The sequence below is a fragment of the Podarcis bocagei genome (genome assembly GCF_964188305.1).
Source record: "Podarcis bocagei genome assembly, chromosome: 3".
Taxonomy (NCBI): domain Eukaryota; kingdom Metazoa; phylum Chordata; class Lepidosauria; order Squamata; family Lacertidae; genus Podarcis; species Podarcis bocagei.
The window spans coordinates 94167636-94181000 of NC_138127.1; the positions used below are offsets into that span (position 1 = coordinate 94167636).

The 13365-nt window shown below is 43.5% G+C and overlaps 1 protein-coding gene across 5 annotated transcripts in view; it reads right to left on the reverse strand.

The window, feature by feature from the left end:
- Nucleotides 1-13116, reverse strand: part of ARHGEF33 (Rho guanine nucleotide exchange factor 33) — a 33440-nt gene extending 20324 nt beyond the window's left edge. For 3 of the 5 annotated variants that reach the window (XM_081188522.1, XM_081188523.1, XM_081188524.1), the window contains exons 1-3: nucleotides 12826-13116; nucleotides 6529-6701; nucleotides 1104-1153 (exon numbers count right to left, since the gene is read on the reverse strand). In XM_081188522.1, the coding sequence (XP_081044648.1) occupies nucleotides 1104-1153; nucleotides 6529-6565 (87 nt within the window). In that variant the 5' untranslated portion in view covers nucleotides 6566-6701; nucleotides 12826-13116. The remainder of the gene's footprint in view (nucleotides 1-1103; nucleotides 1154-6528; nucleotides 6702-12825) is intronic. The other 2 variants (XM_081188521.1, XM_081188525.1) reach the window with 2 other exon arrangements.
- Between the last annotated feature and the right edge of the window lie 249 nt (nucleotides 13117-13365).

Below are 13365 nucleotides of genomic sequence, written 5' to 3' on the forward strand. Positions count from 1 at the left end.
ATATTATTACGTTTCCCCTTATTGCTTTTATTTTGTTCTTTTATTGGACGGAATCCTGTTTGCTTTTTAAACATACAAACAGACTATATCTGTTCCTAGACCGATAAATAAACAAAGCATTGATAATGTCCCCCATTGAGGAAGCCCTGATCCTTGAACATTCATAGCACGTTCCTTCCAAATGAATACCTTAAAGAGCCTGGCTCCATGTTTCCAAGGCTATGAGGACCAGAAAGAGAACCATTCCGCCCTGCCCCCCTGTAATCTGCAAATGCTAATAGAGATCTCCTTAGATCTTGACCAGGCCTGTACCTCTTGTGAAATACAAAGCCAAACATGGCAGACACCTGCTCTTGCATAGGGGGAAGAGAACTTCTTTAGCCTAGGGGGTGGGGTCAGATTCTTATCTAACCCACCCCATGCAGGCCAAGTTTGCCAGGTGATGTCCAATGACGATTTTTTGCCACAGGGGTCTTTGGAAGCTAGGGTTGCCACCTTTGGTCGGGCAAAATATGGAACAGGTCGGGGAGAGGGGGATATTCTCAGTATTTTTGAGCCTCAGAGGCATTTCCTAAACAGGGAGTTTATCTTTTGGAAGTTTGATCCGGATATAAAATCTGGAAGTCCTCTCAGAATATAGATAAATCGGGGAATAATATTCATTTTGAGAGCATTCACGTTTCCCCAAAGGGTAAGGATTAATGACTCCCACTTATCAATGTCTAACTCTCTGCACTCTTAACAAACTACAGTTGCCAGGATTCCTTGCAGGGAAGGCATGACTGTTTGAAGTGATATGATACTGCTTTAAATGTAAAATGCAAATGTGGCCTAAGACTTCATGAAAACAAAACCAGAATGTAATATTTATTCCAGATTATTTAACCCCATATTGAAGAAGTGTTAAGTATCAGAGCATCTTGCACTGTTGAAGTGCCTTTTCAATGTCAGATATTTTGGGGAGCTATTAATAGCATTAAGGTTTTAAACCAAGTCTCTGTTTGGCTAGTCTGATGTGTTATGATTTTTTACATAGAGTTATCAAAAGCCTCGCTAATTCCTTAAATGTTTGGGATTATTCAGAGCAAGTTGCTCATTTTTACCTGGGCAAGCTGTGTTGCAGGGTTAATCACTGGCACAGTTTCAGTTTCTCCTGTGGGAATAAAGAGCTTCAGTCAATTAACGGGACTTATTAGGCTTGCTATATATAAAATGGGGGCATAGTGATTTGCAGTCCACTTTAGGTGGAAACCTGTCTCTTTTCTGGAACACAGAGTCCTGCTTTGAAGCTGCCACATTATAATAATTTTGCACAAGCTACCACAATTACAAGCAGAGGAATTTCAGCACCGAATTGTACCAATGGTTCAGTTTCATGTTATAGCTATGGAAAGCTATACATGTGCTATATATGGTTAGTTATGGGTTTAAACTGTGAAAAGCGATGGAATAACTGATTGTGTAGTGTGATAAGGAGGAGGAGTTTGGATTTGATATCCCGCTTTATCACTACCCGAAGGAGTCTCAAGGCGGCTAACATTCTCCTTTCCCTTCCTCCCCCACAACAAACACTCTGTGAGGTGAGTGGGGCTGAGAGACTTCAGAGAAGTGTGACTGGCCCAAGGTCACCCAGCAGCTGCATGTGGAGGAGCGGAGACGCGAACCCGGTTCACCAGATTACGAGTCCACCGCTCTTAACCACTACACCACACTGGCTCCTGCTGGACCAGGTGAATGGCCCATCTAGTCTAGCATCCTGTTCTTACAGCAGCCAACCAGATACCTGTGGGAAGCAGGCAAGAGGACCTGAGCACAGGCGCATTCTCCTCCCCTGCGGTTTCCAGAAACAGGTATTCAGAATCAGTGCTAGCATAGCTAGTAGCCATTATGAGCTGTATCCGCCATAAATTTGTCCAGTCCTCTTTTAAACCCATCCATGTTGGTGACCATCTACATAACAATGTGCTGCATATCTATTCCATAAATATATTAACAGCAGTGTTGGCCCAAGACACTGTTGAATGCCTTTCCCCCTTTACTGTGATCCACGCGACGGTCACCTCCAGGCTTGATTATTGTAAATCGCTCTACGTGGGGCTGCCCTTGAGACTGACCCAGAAACTCCAGCGGGTGCAGAATGCTGCGGCGAGACTCCCCGTGGAGTGCAGGGTCAGGTTTAAGCTGCTGGTTTTAACCTTTAAAGCCCTATACGGCCTAGGACCCTCGTACCTACGGGACCGCCTCTCCTGGTATGTCCCACGGAGGACCTTATGGTCTTCTAACAAAAACATCTTGGAGGTCCCGGACCACAAGGAGGTTAGGCTGGCCTCAACCAGAGCCAGGGCTTTTTCGGCCGTGGCCCCGATCTGATGGAACGCTCTGTCACAGAGACTAGGGCCCTGCGGGACTTGACATCTTTCCACAGGGCCTGCAAGACAGAGCTGTTCCACCAGGCCTTTGGCCAAGGCACAGTCTGACCCCCTCCTCTGGAAATCCTCATAGAACTCTAGCACAATGGTTGCCATTAATTTGATTTTGAATTGATTTTAGAATGAATTGATTTTAGAATGCTGTGTTACTTTTATTGTTGGTAGCCGCTCTGAGCCCGGCTTCAGCTGGGGAGGGAGGGGTTTAAATAAATTATTATTATTATTATTATTATTATTATTATTATTATTATTATTATTAGGCCTAACACTCTTTTTTTTACCAAAAAAAGCCCTGCATGATTGATAGAAGAAAGGAATCATATAAATGTAAGGGAGAAAAGGAGCAGGGAATCACTTCCTGCCTTCAACTATAATGTAAAAATATTAGAAGTGAGAGATTTCTTTTTGGGATAATCCAGGATCTGTTTTAGCTAGAAGTGGTGCTGGACTTCTAACTGACCAATGTGAATCCCACCACATCAGCCCAGAGAGTACGTGTGGGCGTGTGACTCTTCAGTAGTGCCGTTGTTAACGATGGCGCCTCCAAAATGGTGACTCACATATGCAGTGACACCATCCTGGATGAGTTGCCAACATGGCTGATAGGTTCCTCAGTCACAAATTTAGGCTGCAATCCCAAATGCTCTCACACTTTTTGAGTCAACATGCATAGGGCTGCAGTGTTATAATGGAGTTCACTACCCAAAATTTGCCACATTTGGACCATTGGCATGATGCAGTATGGCTGGTCTTCTATTCAAAGGGATCCCCATCCCTTTTTAAAGAAAAGATTGCTTCTATCGGTTGGCTTTCTTGAATCCAGTTTATTATTTTATTGTTGCTCACCTGTGAACACAACTCAATGCTTCGAGAACCTTAACAAACCCCACTTTACTGAATCCTGGAAATTGTAGTTATTTTGGGGGGGGGGTTCTAAGAGAAGCCCAACTATCCTCACTAACTTACAGTTCCCAATATTATCGCAGAGAAGCCATGACAATAAAATACACGTAAAATGAAATCTAGATCTGGCTGTGTGTAATTATCCACCTTCAGGAAAGGTGTGTGGGTATATTGGTGGGGTGGGGTAGGGGTTATTACTGAATTTGCCTTAACTGTGCATGAAATCTAGTTGCCTTTTACTTAGGACACTGAGACCCTGAGGTGATACAGCCTGCCTTTCATTACCTAAAACCTCAGAGGGCCTGGGTTTCCTTAGGAAAGCAGGACACCTCTGTAACTCTTTGCTTACATGCTGATGCCGTTTTTCAGTCAGAGATGAAGTAATTTCTGAGTGAGAGGCAGAAGTAGGAGACAGAAAACAACAGTTTATCTTTCTATTCCTCTTCCACAGCTGCTAGTTAATAAATAAAGGGGGGGGGGACAAGCTTTCCGTATCACATTTAGTTTGACCCTGACTAAATAAAAAGTAAGACACACGAGCCGCTGCTCTACCATAATAGCACAAGAAAGGCATCATGAATTAAACACCTGAAAAATTAAATCCTTCACTGCTGATCATTTTTAAACACCTGCCCACGCCAAGGGAACACACAACACGGATGACAGGGCTGGGTACCAGTTTTGTCTAACTCTTCCTGTGACACCAAATGAGCACTTTTACTCCTTGGAGGGCATCAGTTAATTCAAAGCATCCTGAAATTAATTTCCACTTCAGCTAGTACTAGGGAATGGGGCTTTCAGGATGCACAGTTATAATCTTATATAACCACTAAAAAAAATAAGCACCTCCTGTTCGTGCCTCCCAACCGTTTCCTGTGAAGCAGTGCCATTTAATTCTAGAAATAATGCTCCTTTTTCTCAAAGAGAAATTAGACCCTGCCATGCTTAGAGCTATACCATGTCATTAGCATTCCGTTTGAAAAGTCCAGTGAGGTAAGACCAACAGCTACGACTGTTCATTGGGTCTATTTTGACATTTCCATGCATAGCACTACAAAGAGCATACAGGCCTGTTTGTGGCCCATGTGAATATTGTCATATAAAATGTACATATCTAGCCAACAGAAGCATGACAATGCAAACGATTTTCCTGCCTCTTCTAACTGTTTTGGGAATCGCCACAAATTTAACTTACTGGGGTTGGAGGGGAGCAGAAGTTTTGAGGTAATTATACTGCTTTGTCTGCAATAGGTGTATGTCCCAGAGCCTCCTGCTGAAATCCCATAACTTTTCATACCACAAAAGTTCTGGGATTTCATTTTGCTTTTTGTCCCACTTTTGTTACACTTTAGGGAAAGAACGACCTTCCAGACAGGAGGAATCCAGTAACATTGGGGAAGCAATGCAGAACAACTAATAAAGCTGAATGAAGTGTGGATGGTCCAGTTTAAATCCACTGCTAATGCGCCATTATTGCATCAAGGGCATTTATGATGGCCTGGGACTCAGACTCAGGCTCGGACTCAGAACCGGAGGAGTCTCAGTCCGCACCGGATCCTCTGCTTCAGGTGGCATCTGGACCAAGTCTGGGGCCTGATTCTGAAGAGTCCCAGTCTGCACAGGTTCCCCTGCAACAAGCACCAGCTGGGCTGAGTCAGGGGCCTGAGCCTGCCCTGGCTCCAGATGCGGGGATTACCTCGTTGCCCTCTGCTGGGCAATCACTTGCAGCTGCTCTACTACCAGTTGGGTCAGGAGAGGCTGAGGCGGCCTCTGGGTCTAGTAACCCACCGACATCTCCCGAGCTGCAGATACAGTGGTACCTCGCAAGACGAATGCCTTGCAAGACGGAAAACTCCCAAGACGAAAGGGTTTTTTGAGCTGCTTCGCAAGACGGAAACGTCTTGCAAGTTTGTTTCCTTTTTCTTAACACCGTTAATACAGTTGCGACTTGACTTCGAGGAGCAACTCATAGCACGCGATGTGGTAGCCTTTTTTGAGGTTTTTGAAGACTTTGGTGATTTTCGAAGCTTTTCCAAAACTTTCCCGACACCGTGCTTCGCAAGACGAAAAAAATCGCAAGACGACAAAACTCGCGGAACGAATTAATTTCGTCTTGCGAGGCACCACTGTACTGAGATCTGAGAGAAGGAGAGACCCGAGTATTCGCAGGAGGAGTGCTTGCCTTTGGGCAAGACAGGGAGGTGAGTCACTGGGGGATCAGGACTGGCCGTTACCCCAACAGAGATAAAAGGCTGCCGGACCCCGTCCCAGGTTGCAGGAGCAACACTGCTGCTTGCTGGAACCTGCCTGAGACCCTGTGCCTGACCTAGTCTGGTTTCCTGCCTTGGCCCTGTTGGACTGACTTCTCATGGAAACCCTGGATTTGGGACCAGACCTGGACCGTGTAGCTCGGGTTAACCCCCAGGCCCAGCTCAGCATTGTTGCAGAATACGCCCACCAAAACAAATCATTTGGAAGAGGGGCTTGTAGGAATTCAGCCAGAAGCTATGAAACACAGTGATTGGAAACAAAGCAGTATGTCTGCCCAAAACTTTTCCAGGCAAAAATTGAAAGCAGAATTGCATATAAGCACCCAATACCATCATGGGAACAAACCATAATGAATGCACAATAAATCAACACCTGGAGGGGCCCTTTATGAACTGCGCTGTTGAAATCAGTTCAGTGTCTAAGTGGGGCTCCCACGTATGAGCTATCTGCACATCAGGGTGATGTGTTTCTATAGGCTACACAATGGGATTACTGCTGCTCCTCCGTCAGTATATAACCCTTAGGTACTACTGCTTTTGAATCCAAGTTTTGTATTCTAGCATGTATATATTTTTTGTTTGTGAGAACATTATAAATGGAATCCAACCAATGCCTTTGTGCTCATGGAAGCTTTTGATTCAGTAGAGGCATCTGCTATTGGAAGAGGAGATGCGGTTTTGCCAGCTTCCCCTTTCATCTGCATCTCCGCAAGCCACCTCAAACTTCCTCTTGTGAATTCAGTCTGCAGCTGATTTGCGGAGATCAGGGAGGTCTGCAGGACATAAGGGGAGGGGGGAATCTCCTCTTCAGTTTGTGGATGCCTTCATGGGACCAAGAACACTTCCAGGAATGCAGCTGAGTAGAGTGCCAATGAGATCGCATCCTATGACAATATTTTAATCTCTTGTTTCAGTAGATACTTTACCTTCTTTTCTGTTTGAATCCATGCTCCTTAAACACATTGGGTATTTTTTTTCAAGTCCAGTCAAAGCATCTTGAAAGAGCTTTTGGCGTTTCCACAAAACCCGAAGCAAAACTATCCCATGGTCTTGAACAATTTAGCATGTGAGCTCTCCAGTGAGTCAGATGATCCAGTTCCTATTTCCAATGGAAGAAAGAAGTACAATGGCGTTATTGTTCCACTTTGGGCCAGTATTGCTACGCCCTGGGGGGAAATGGCTTTTAAGTGACTTCAATAACTTGCACTTCATGGAATATATTGGTTTAATGGTCGCATCTATAGAACAGTTGTCCTACTGTATTCTGAAGGGCTTCTTCAGAAACAGACTTCCTGAGCTGGCAGATCAACTTTCCCCAGTCCATTTCTTGAGGGACTCAGCTATCCCTACTAACATGACCGTCGGTAAAGGAGAGGCCTATACAATGGCAGAAGAGAAAGCAAAGTCCCTTCTTGTATTCTGAGCCTGTCAGGCTCCCATCCTAACCACAGATCAGGTTTGTTGGCTGCCAGCTGGCCACCCATAAGCTACAATGTGGTGTCCTCCAAATATTGTTGAACTGCAATCCCCAACTATCCTGGACCTTTGGCCATGATGGCAGGGACTGATGAGAAGTGGAGTCCAACAACATCTAGAGGGCATCAGGTGTGGGGATTTATTGATTTATTAGCACATTAGCAAGAGTTAGGAGCCTGCAAAATGTTATAGGAGCAAAGGAGTCGTCAGCTTGGCATCAATACTCTTTTCTTTCTTTTTTAGGCACCAATGGCTACTCATTTGTGCCCCTCTAGTAAACAGAACAACAAAGCAATGTGATGCTGTCGACTGTTGTCAAAAGCCAGTGGTGTTTTCTGTTGCATTTGGGAAAAGCACTGGAAACCAAATTGGGAAATAAATCTGCATAACGCACTGGAGGTACTGATTTTGAATTACTGTAATTCGTTTGGAGCACCAATAATTCAAGGCAGATGATAAGCCATAAAGGATTTGGAGGTAGGAAATAGTCACAGCTGGATGACAGGGCACATCAGACTTCGGCTTATACTGCTTCAAACACAGAGTTAAGCAGTTTGAAGGATTCAGAGACTTACAAGGATCTAATTTTTCCTGCCACCCTCCTGTTCCTTCCCATGCCTGGCCTTTTTTGTTTGTAAGCCTGATGGAAGGGCCTCTCTAGCCCTCCCCTCTCTCTGATATGAGCCACTTTCGAAAACAACAGTTCTTTAAAAAGTGAGGTGAAAAATATAGCAAAAAAATCATGAGTTCATAGGAGGCAAATCATTTGAGAAAAACCTAAAGGAAATTGGGATAACGAACTGCATTTAGCATAGAGAAAAGATGCCACAGGGGGAGCAGGGAGACATTGCCAGTTGCGGCCTGGCAGGTGTCTACTGCCTCTCATTCAGGGTGACTCATTGCCATTTAAAATCACCATGTCATAAAAGACAATTGGAAAAACATTAAAATACAGCATCAAAAATGACTTTTAAAAAACAACAAAAGGCAGACAGTACAAATAAAACATAAGCTGTTTTTCGCATTTGGAGAACCCATAGTGTTCTCTCCAGATGTTGAATGCCAACTCCTACCAGCCCAAGCCATCAGCAAGAATGAAGGTAATTAACAAGCTGAAGCAACCTTTACTTTGAAGTACCGTAAATTGTGTTGATTTCTATGGCCCTTACTTATATCACTACAGTCATGAGTCTATTAGACCAGGCTTCCTTAACCTTGGCCCTCCAGATGTTTTGAGACTACAATTCCCATCATCCCTGACCACTGGTCCTGCTAGCTAGGGATCATGGGAATTGTAGGCCAAAAACATCTGGAGGCCTGAGGTTGAGGAAGCCTGTATTAGACTCTTGGGTTCAGGAATTATTTAGGGGTTTTTGTTGGGGGGTTGTTGCTGTCTTTGATATTAATTTTGGGTATCTTTCTTTTAGCTCTTATTATGATTTGTGTGGAAATGGTTTGATTTGGTTGCGTCCTTTTCGATGTGCTATTTATTGCTTATGACTACTTTAGTTACGTTTGGAGTTATGTGATTTTTCCCCCCATGCTGTAAGCCACTCTGAGCATGGCTTTAATTATAGAAAGGTGGCATACAAGTAAAATGGATGCATGCATGCACGTATTATGTATGTTTTCGTATTATCTTAGAGCATAATCCAGCCAAAGCAAATAATTGTAAGTCTTGAGTATTTTTGGGGCACCCTGTACATGCTGCAACATAGGGAATAGTGGTAGCTCAGTGACATAGCAGATTGATTTCTATCATCTCCAGGAAAGTGGGGGGGGAGACCCCTAACTGTAACCCTGGAAAGCCACTGCCAGTCAGTGCAATTTGTGGGCCTTCAGATTCTGTTGGAACACAACTGCGAACATCATCATCATCATCCCTCACCTTTGACTGTTCTGGCTAGGGCAGACGGGAACAAACACTGCACACCTCGAGGACCACAATTTCCCCCTCCCTGGTGCAGACATTGTTGTGCTAGATGAGCCAGCCGTGTGACCCACTGTAAGGAATTGTCTTATGCCTGAGCGAGTGTGTGAACCTGATCGTTTGGACGAGAGACCATTTAGAAACAATGAACAAATATTACACATTTCAAAAGTCCTATATTTTCCCCCATCCCAGTATTAAGCATCTGCTCTCTCTTTTCCATTTAAACCAATCAGTCTTTAATAATACTTACCTGTGGCTGGTTTCTGGTTTGCACCTTTAATATGCCAACTATGGAATTAATAGCCCTATACACATCTACTCAAAAGGAAACTCCCTTTAAGATAAATCTGACTTGCTCTCAGGTTAATTAGTATAGAACTGCAACCTAAATATCTCTCTCTCTCTCTCTCTCTCTCTCTCTCTCTCTCTCTATATATATATATATATATATATATATATATATGCAGGTTTTGGTGTCTTCGGGTGTCTTCCCGTGTAAGAGTTGGGGTGTCTAGGTGACGTTTCGACGAGGTCTCACTCGTCATCTTCAGGCTGGTGCTTTCGGCTTCTTGTTACTGGAACAGAGCAGGATCTCAGTGTTTGAGTTCCTATAAATACTGTTGAGGGGGTGTGGTGTATAGCCTCCAACGTTCTGGGCAGAGAGGAAGTTCCCAGGTTAGTGTGTCTTTTCTTCTTTTGTTCATTAATTACTTGAGGGATATCTTGAGTGATTTCTTGAGCGATATTCTGAGTACCACTTAGGAGGGTCATTAGGTGTGGATTAGTTGCTAAAGCTTTCGTGTCTTGACCTCTTGAGCTTGTGAAGAGTTTTTTCTGAGAAGATGGCTGTACTGCACTTAGTTGTGCTCTGGCTTGGCTTCGTGTATAGGGGCGAGCTGTGGTTTTGTGCCCTGTGCCCGCCAGATCTGTGTAGGGATTGCAGGGGGGTGCAGCATCCGGAGGTGCCACTATGGTTTGGCTACTGGATGGTGTCTGTAATTTATCTGTGGAGAGGGTCTGGGTTTGGGTCTGGTGTGGTTGATTGGAGATGGCGTTCTGTGTGCCTCTGGTTCTGGTGTCGGTTTTTGTGGGGAGGGCTATTTTCCAGATGTCTGGCAGGCGGGACGTATCGTCACGCTTGTTCATGTTGTGAGGGTGTTTCTCTATCTCGATGGCTTCCATGATTATTCTCTTGTGGTGGTGTTCCATGTTAAAGAGCAATTTGGAATCTGAAAAATTAATTTCGTGTCCTGTTTCTTTCATGTGTTGGTAAAGAGAGGAAGTTTTTTCTTCTTTTTTGACGGCATTCTTGTGTTCCCTTGGTTTTCTAACTGGATTTTATCTTTGGGGTTTCTGAGGATATTGGCTATTTTTTGGTTGGTGCAAAAGGCTGTTTTGATATTGTGTTTGTGGAGGATTTTGCTAATTTTATCTGTAGTGCCCAGTTAGAAAACCAAGGGGTTAGAACACCTATGGGATCACCCCTCTCACCGGTCATCGCAAATCTGTACATGGAACACTTTGAAACCAATGCTTTAGACAAGTCAGAACACAAACCCAAACTTTGGCTCAGGTATGTTGACGACACCTTTGTAATTTGGCCACACGGGAAGAAAAAACTAGATAGCTTCCTCACACATCTCAACAGCCTACACCCCAAAATACAATTCACTATGGAAATAGAAGCCAACAACCAACTTCCCTTCCTTGACGTCCTTATCTACAAAAAACCTGATGGCTCCCTAGGACACACTATCTACCGGAAAAAAACACACACCAACCGCTACTTACATGCACAATCACACCACCACCCTGCACAAATAAACTCCGTAGCCAAGACTCTCATCTCCAGAACCAAACGCCTGGCTGACAAAGACCACTTGACAACTGAGTTACAGAATCTTTCAAATGTGTTAATCGCCAACGGATACCAGCAAAACAGGGTTACGAAGCTAATCCAAAAAGAAACACCCCCCAAAAAGCAAGACACAGAAGAAAACAATGGCATGGCCCTCCTTCCTTATATCAAGGGCACTACAGATAAAATTAGCAAAATCCTCCATAAACACAATATCAAAACAGCCTTTTGCACCAACCAAAAAATAGCCAATATCCTCAGAAACCCCAAAGATAAAATCCAGTTAGAAAACCAAGGGGTCTATGAAATACCCTGCAAAGTCTGCCCAGCCACGTACATTGGACAAACAAACAGACGAATAAATGCACGTATCGCAGAACACAAGAATGCCGTCAAAAAAGAAGAAAAAACTTCCTCTCTTTACCAACACATGAAAGAAACAGGACACGAAATTAATTTTTCAGATTCCAAATTGCTCTTTAACATGGAACACCACCACAAGAGAATAATCATGGAAGCCATCGAGATAGAGAAACACCCTCACAACATGAACAAGCGTGACGATACGTCCCGCCTGCCAGACATCTGGAAAATAGCCCTCCCCACAAAAACCGACACCAGAACCAGAGGCACACAGAACGCCATCTCCAATCAACCACACCAGACCCAAACCCAGACCCTCTCCACAGATAAATTACAGACACCATCCAGTAGCCAAACCATAGTGGCACCTCCGGATGCTGCACCCCCCTGCAATCCCTACACAGATCTGGCTGGCACAGGGCACAAAACCACAGCTCGCCCCTATACACGAAGCCAAGCCAGAGCACAACTAAGTGCAGTACAGCCATCTTCTCAGAAAAAACTCTTCACAAGGTCAAGAGGTCAAGACACGAAAGCTTTAGCAACTAATCCACACCTAATGACCCTCCTAAGTGGTACTCAGAATATCACTCAAGAAATCACTCAAGATATCCCTCAAGTAATTAATGAACAAAAGAAGAAAAGACACACTAACCTGGGAACTTCCTCTCTGCCCAGAACGTTGGAGGCTATACACCACACCCCCTCAACAGTATTTATAGGAACTCAAACACTGAGATCCTGCTCTGTTCCAGTAACAAGAAGCCGAAAGCACCAGCCTGAAGATGACGAGTGAGACCTCGTCGAAACGTCGCCTAGACACCCCAACTCTTACACGGGAAGACACCCGAAGACACCAAAACCTGCATTCCTGTACCCGTGAAAATCTACGAAAGCATATATATATATATATATATATATATATATATATATATATATATATATATATATCTGTACACACTGCTAAATGTTCAAATAATAAAGGGAATAATTTGATTTATTTCAGATGTGCTTAAAATACTGTATATAAGATTATATCCAACTAACATTTTTTGTGTGAAACCTGTGAGAGGCTTACTATTGTTTTTATGAGGGGAGATGTTAGCTTTTTTGCATCCTTGGATTCTGAATACTGTACTGAAATTCCAGTTAATTCTGACTGAATAAGAAAGTTTTTCAAAAACTCTATATTGGAGAGTCTTTTTATTCTTCTATTCCTTTCACAGTCAAGGAGTATTCTCTCCAGAACTTAGATTTATTATACTTTGTAACAAACCAGTAAATAAAGCTGGCAATAAAAATCCCAAGGTATAGACAAAATGCAGATACAGTGCAATCGTATGCATGTCTTCTCAGAAGTAAGCACCACTGAATTCAATGGGATTTACTTCCAGGTAAGCATGTGTGCGATTGCTGCCTAATGTCTGCCTAAATGCATTAAATTTTATCTCTTGCTCTTAGAGAATATTGTGATGCATGTAAGTTTAGTGCCAATTCATTACCAAAAACATGCTCAGCTTTAACTTTATGTTAACATTAAAACATACTTTTAAAAGCTCTATGAAATGGAAGCACAATACGTTTTAAACTTACCCCCCAGCTGTGCTAAAGCTCTTGCAGTTTCAGTACCTTCGCAATCGGGAACAATGACCGTTTTTCTAAAAATGAGCTCCAGAAGGCAGCTAGGGGAGCCTGGCGTTTTCAGAAGTAGGTCTATCACATGCTAATCACTAATTTCAAATCCAATCATAGCTAACCCAAAGCTCTCTAATTATGCAGTCCTCAGGTCAGATCCTTGTGTCCCCGTTGGTTAACTCAGCTATGATTTTAATATGAAGATGAACTCTTAAAACAAGTGTGATGTTTGTTTAGATTGCAGTTGTCTTTTCTAGTAGCAATGGGAAAGACTTTGAGCTTCACTATAGCTTGAAGCAATGCTCTTTGGAAAGAAAGAGAACCAGATGCAGAATGAAGAATCCACACGGCACCAACATTTTATGGATGTGACCCCAACTATTACCAACCTACTTTTCGGTCAGCATAGGGATTAGTTGCATCAGGTAATAAGGCTAGACACTGGCATGTCAAACCCAATTGGCTGGGGGTATGGGCTGTAGCCAGCGGGGGCAGCTG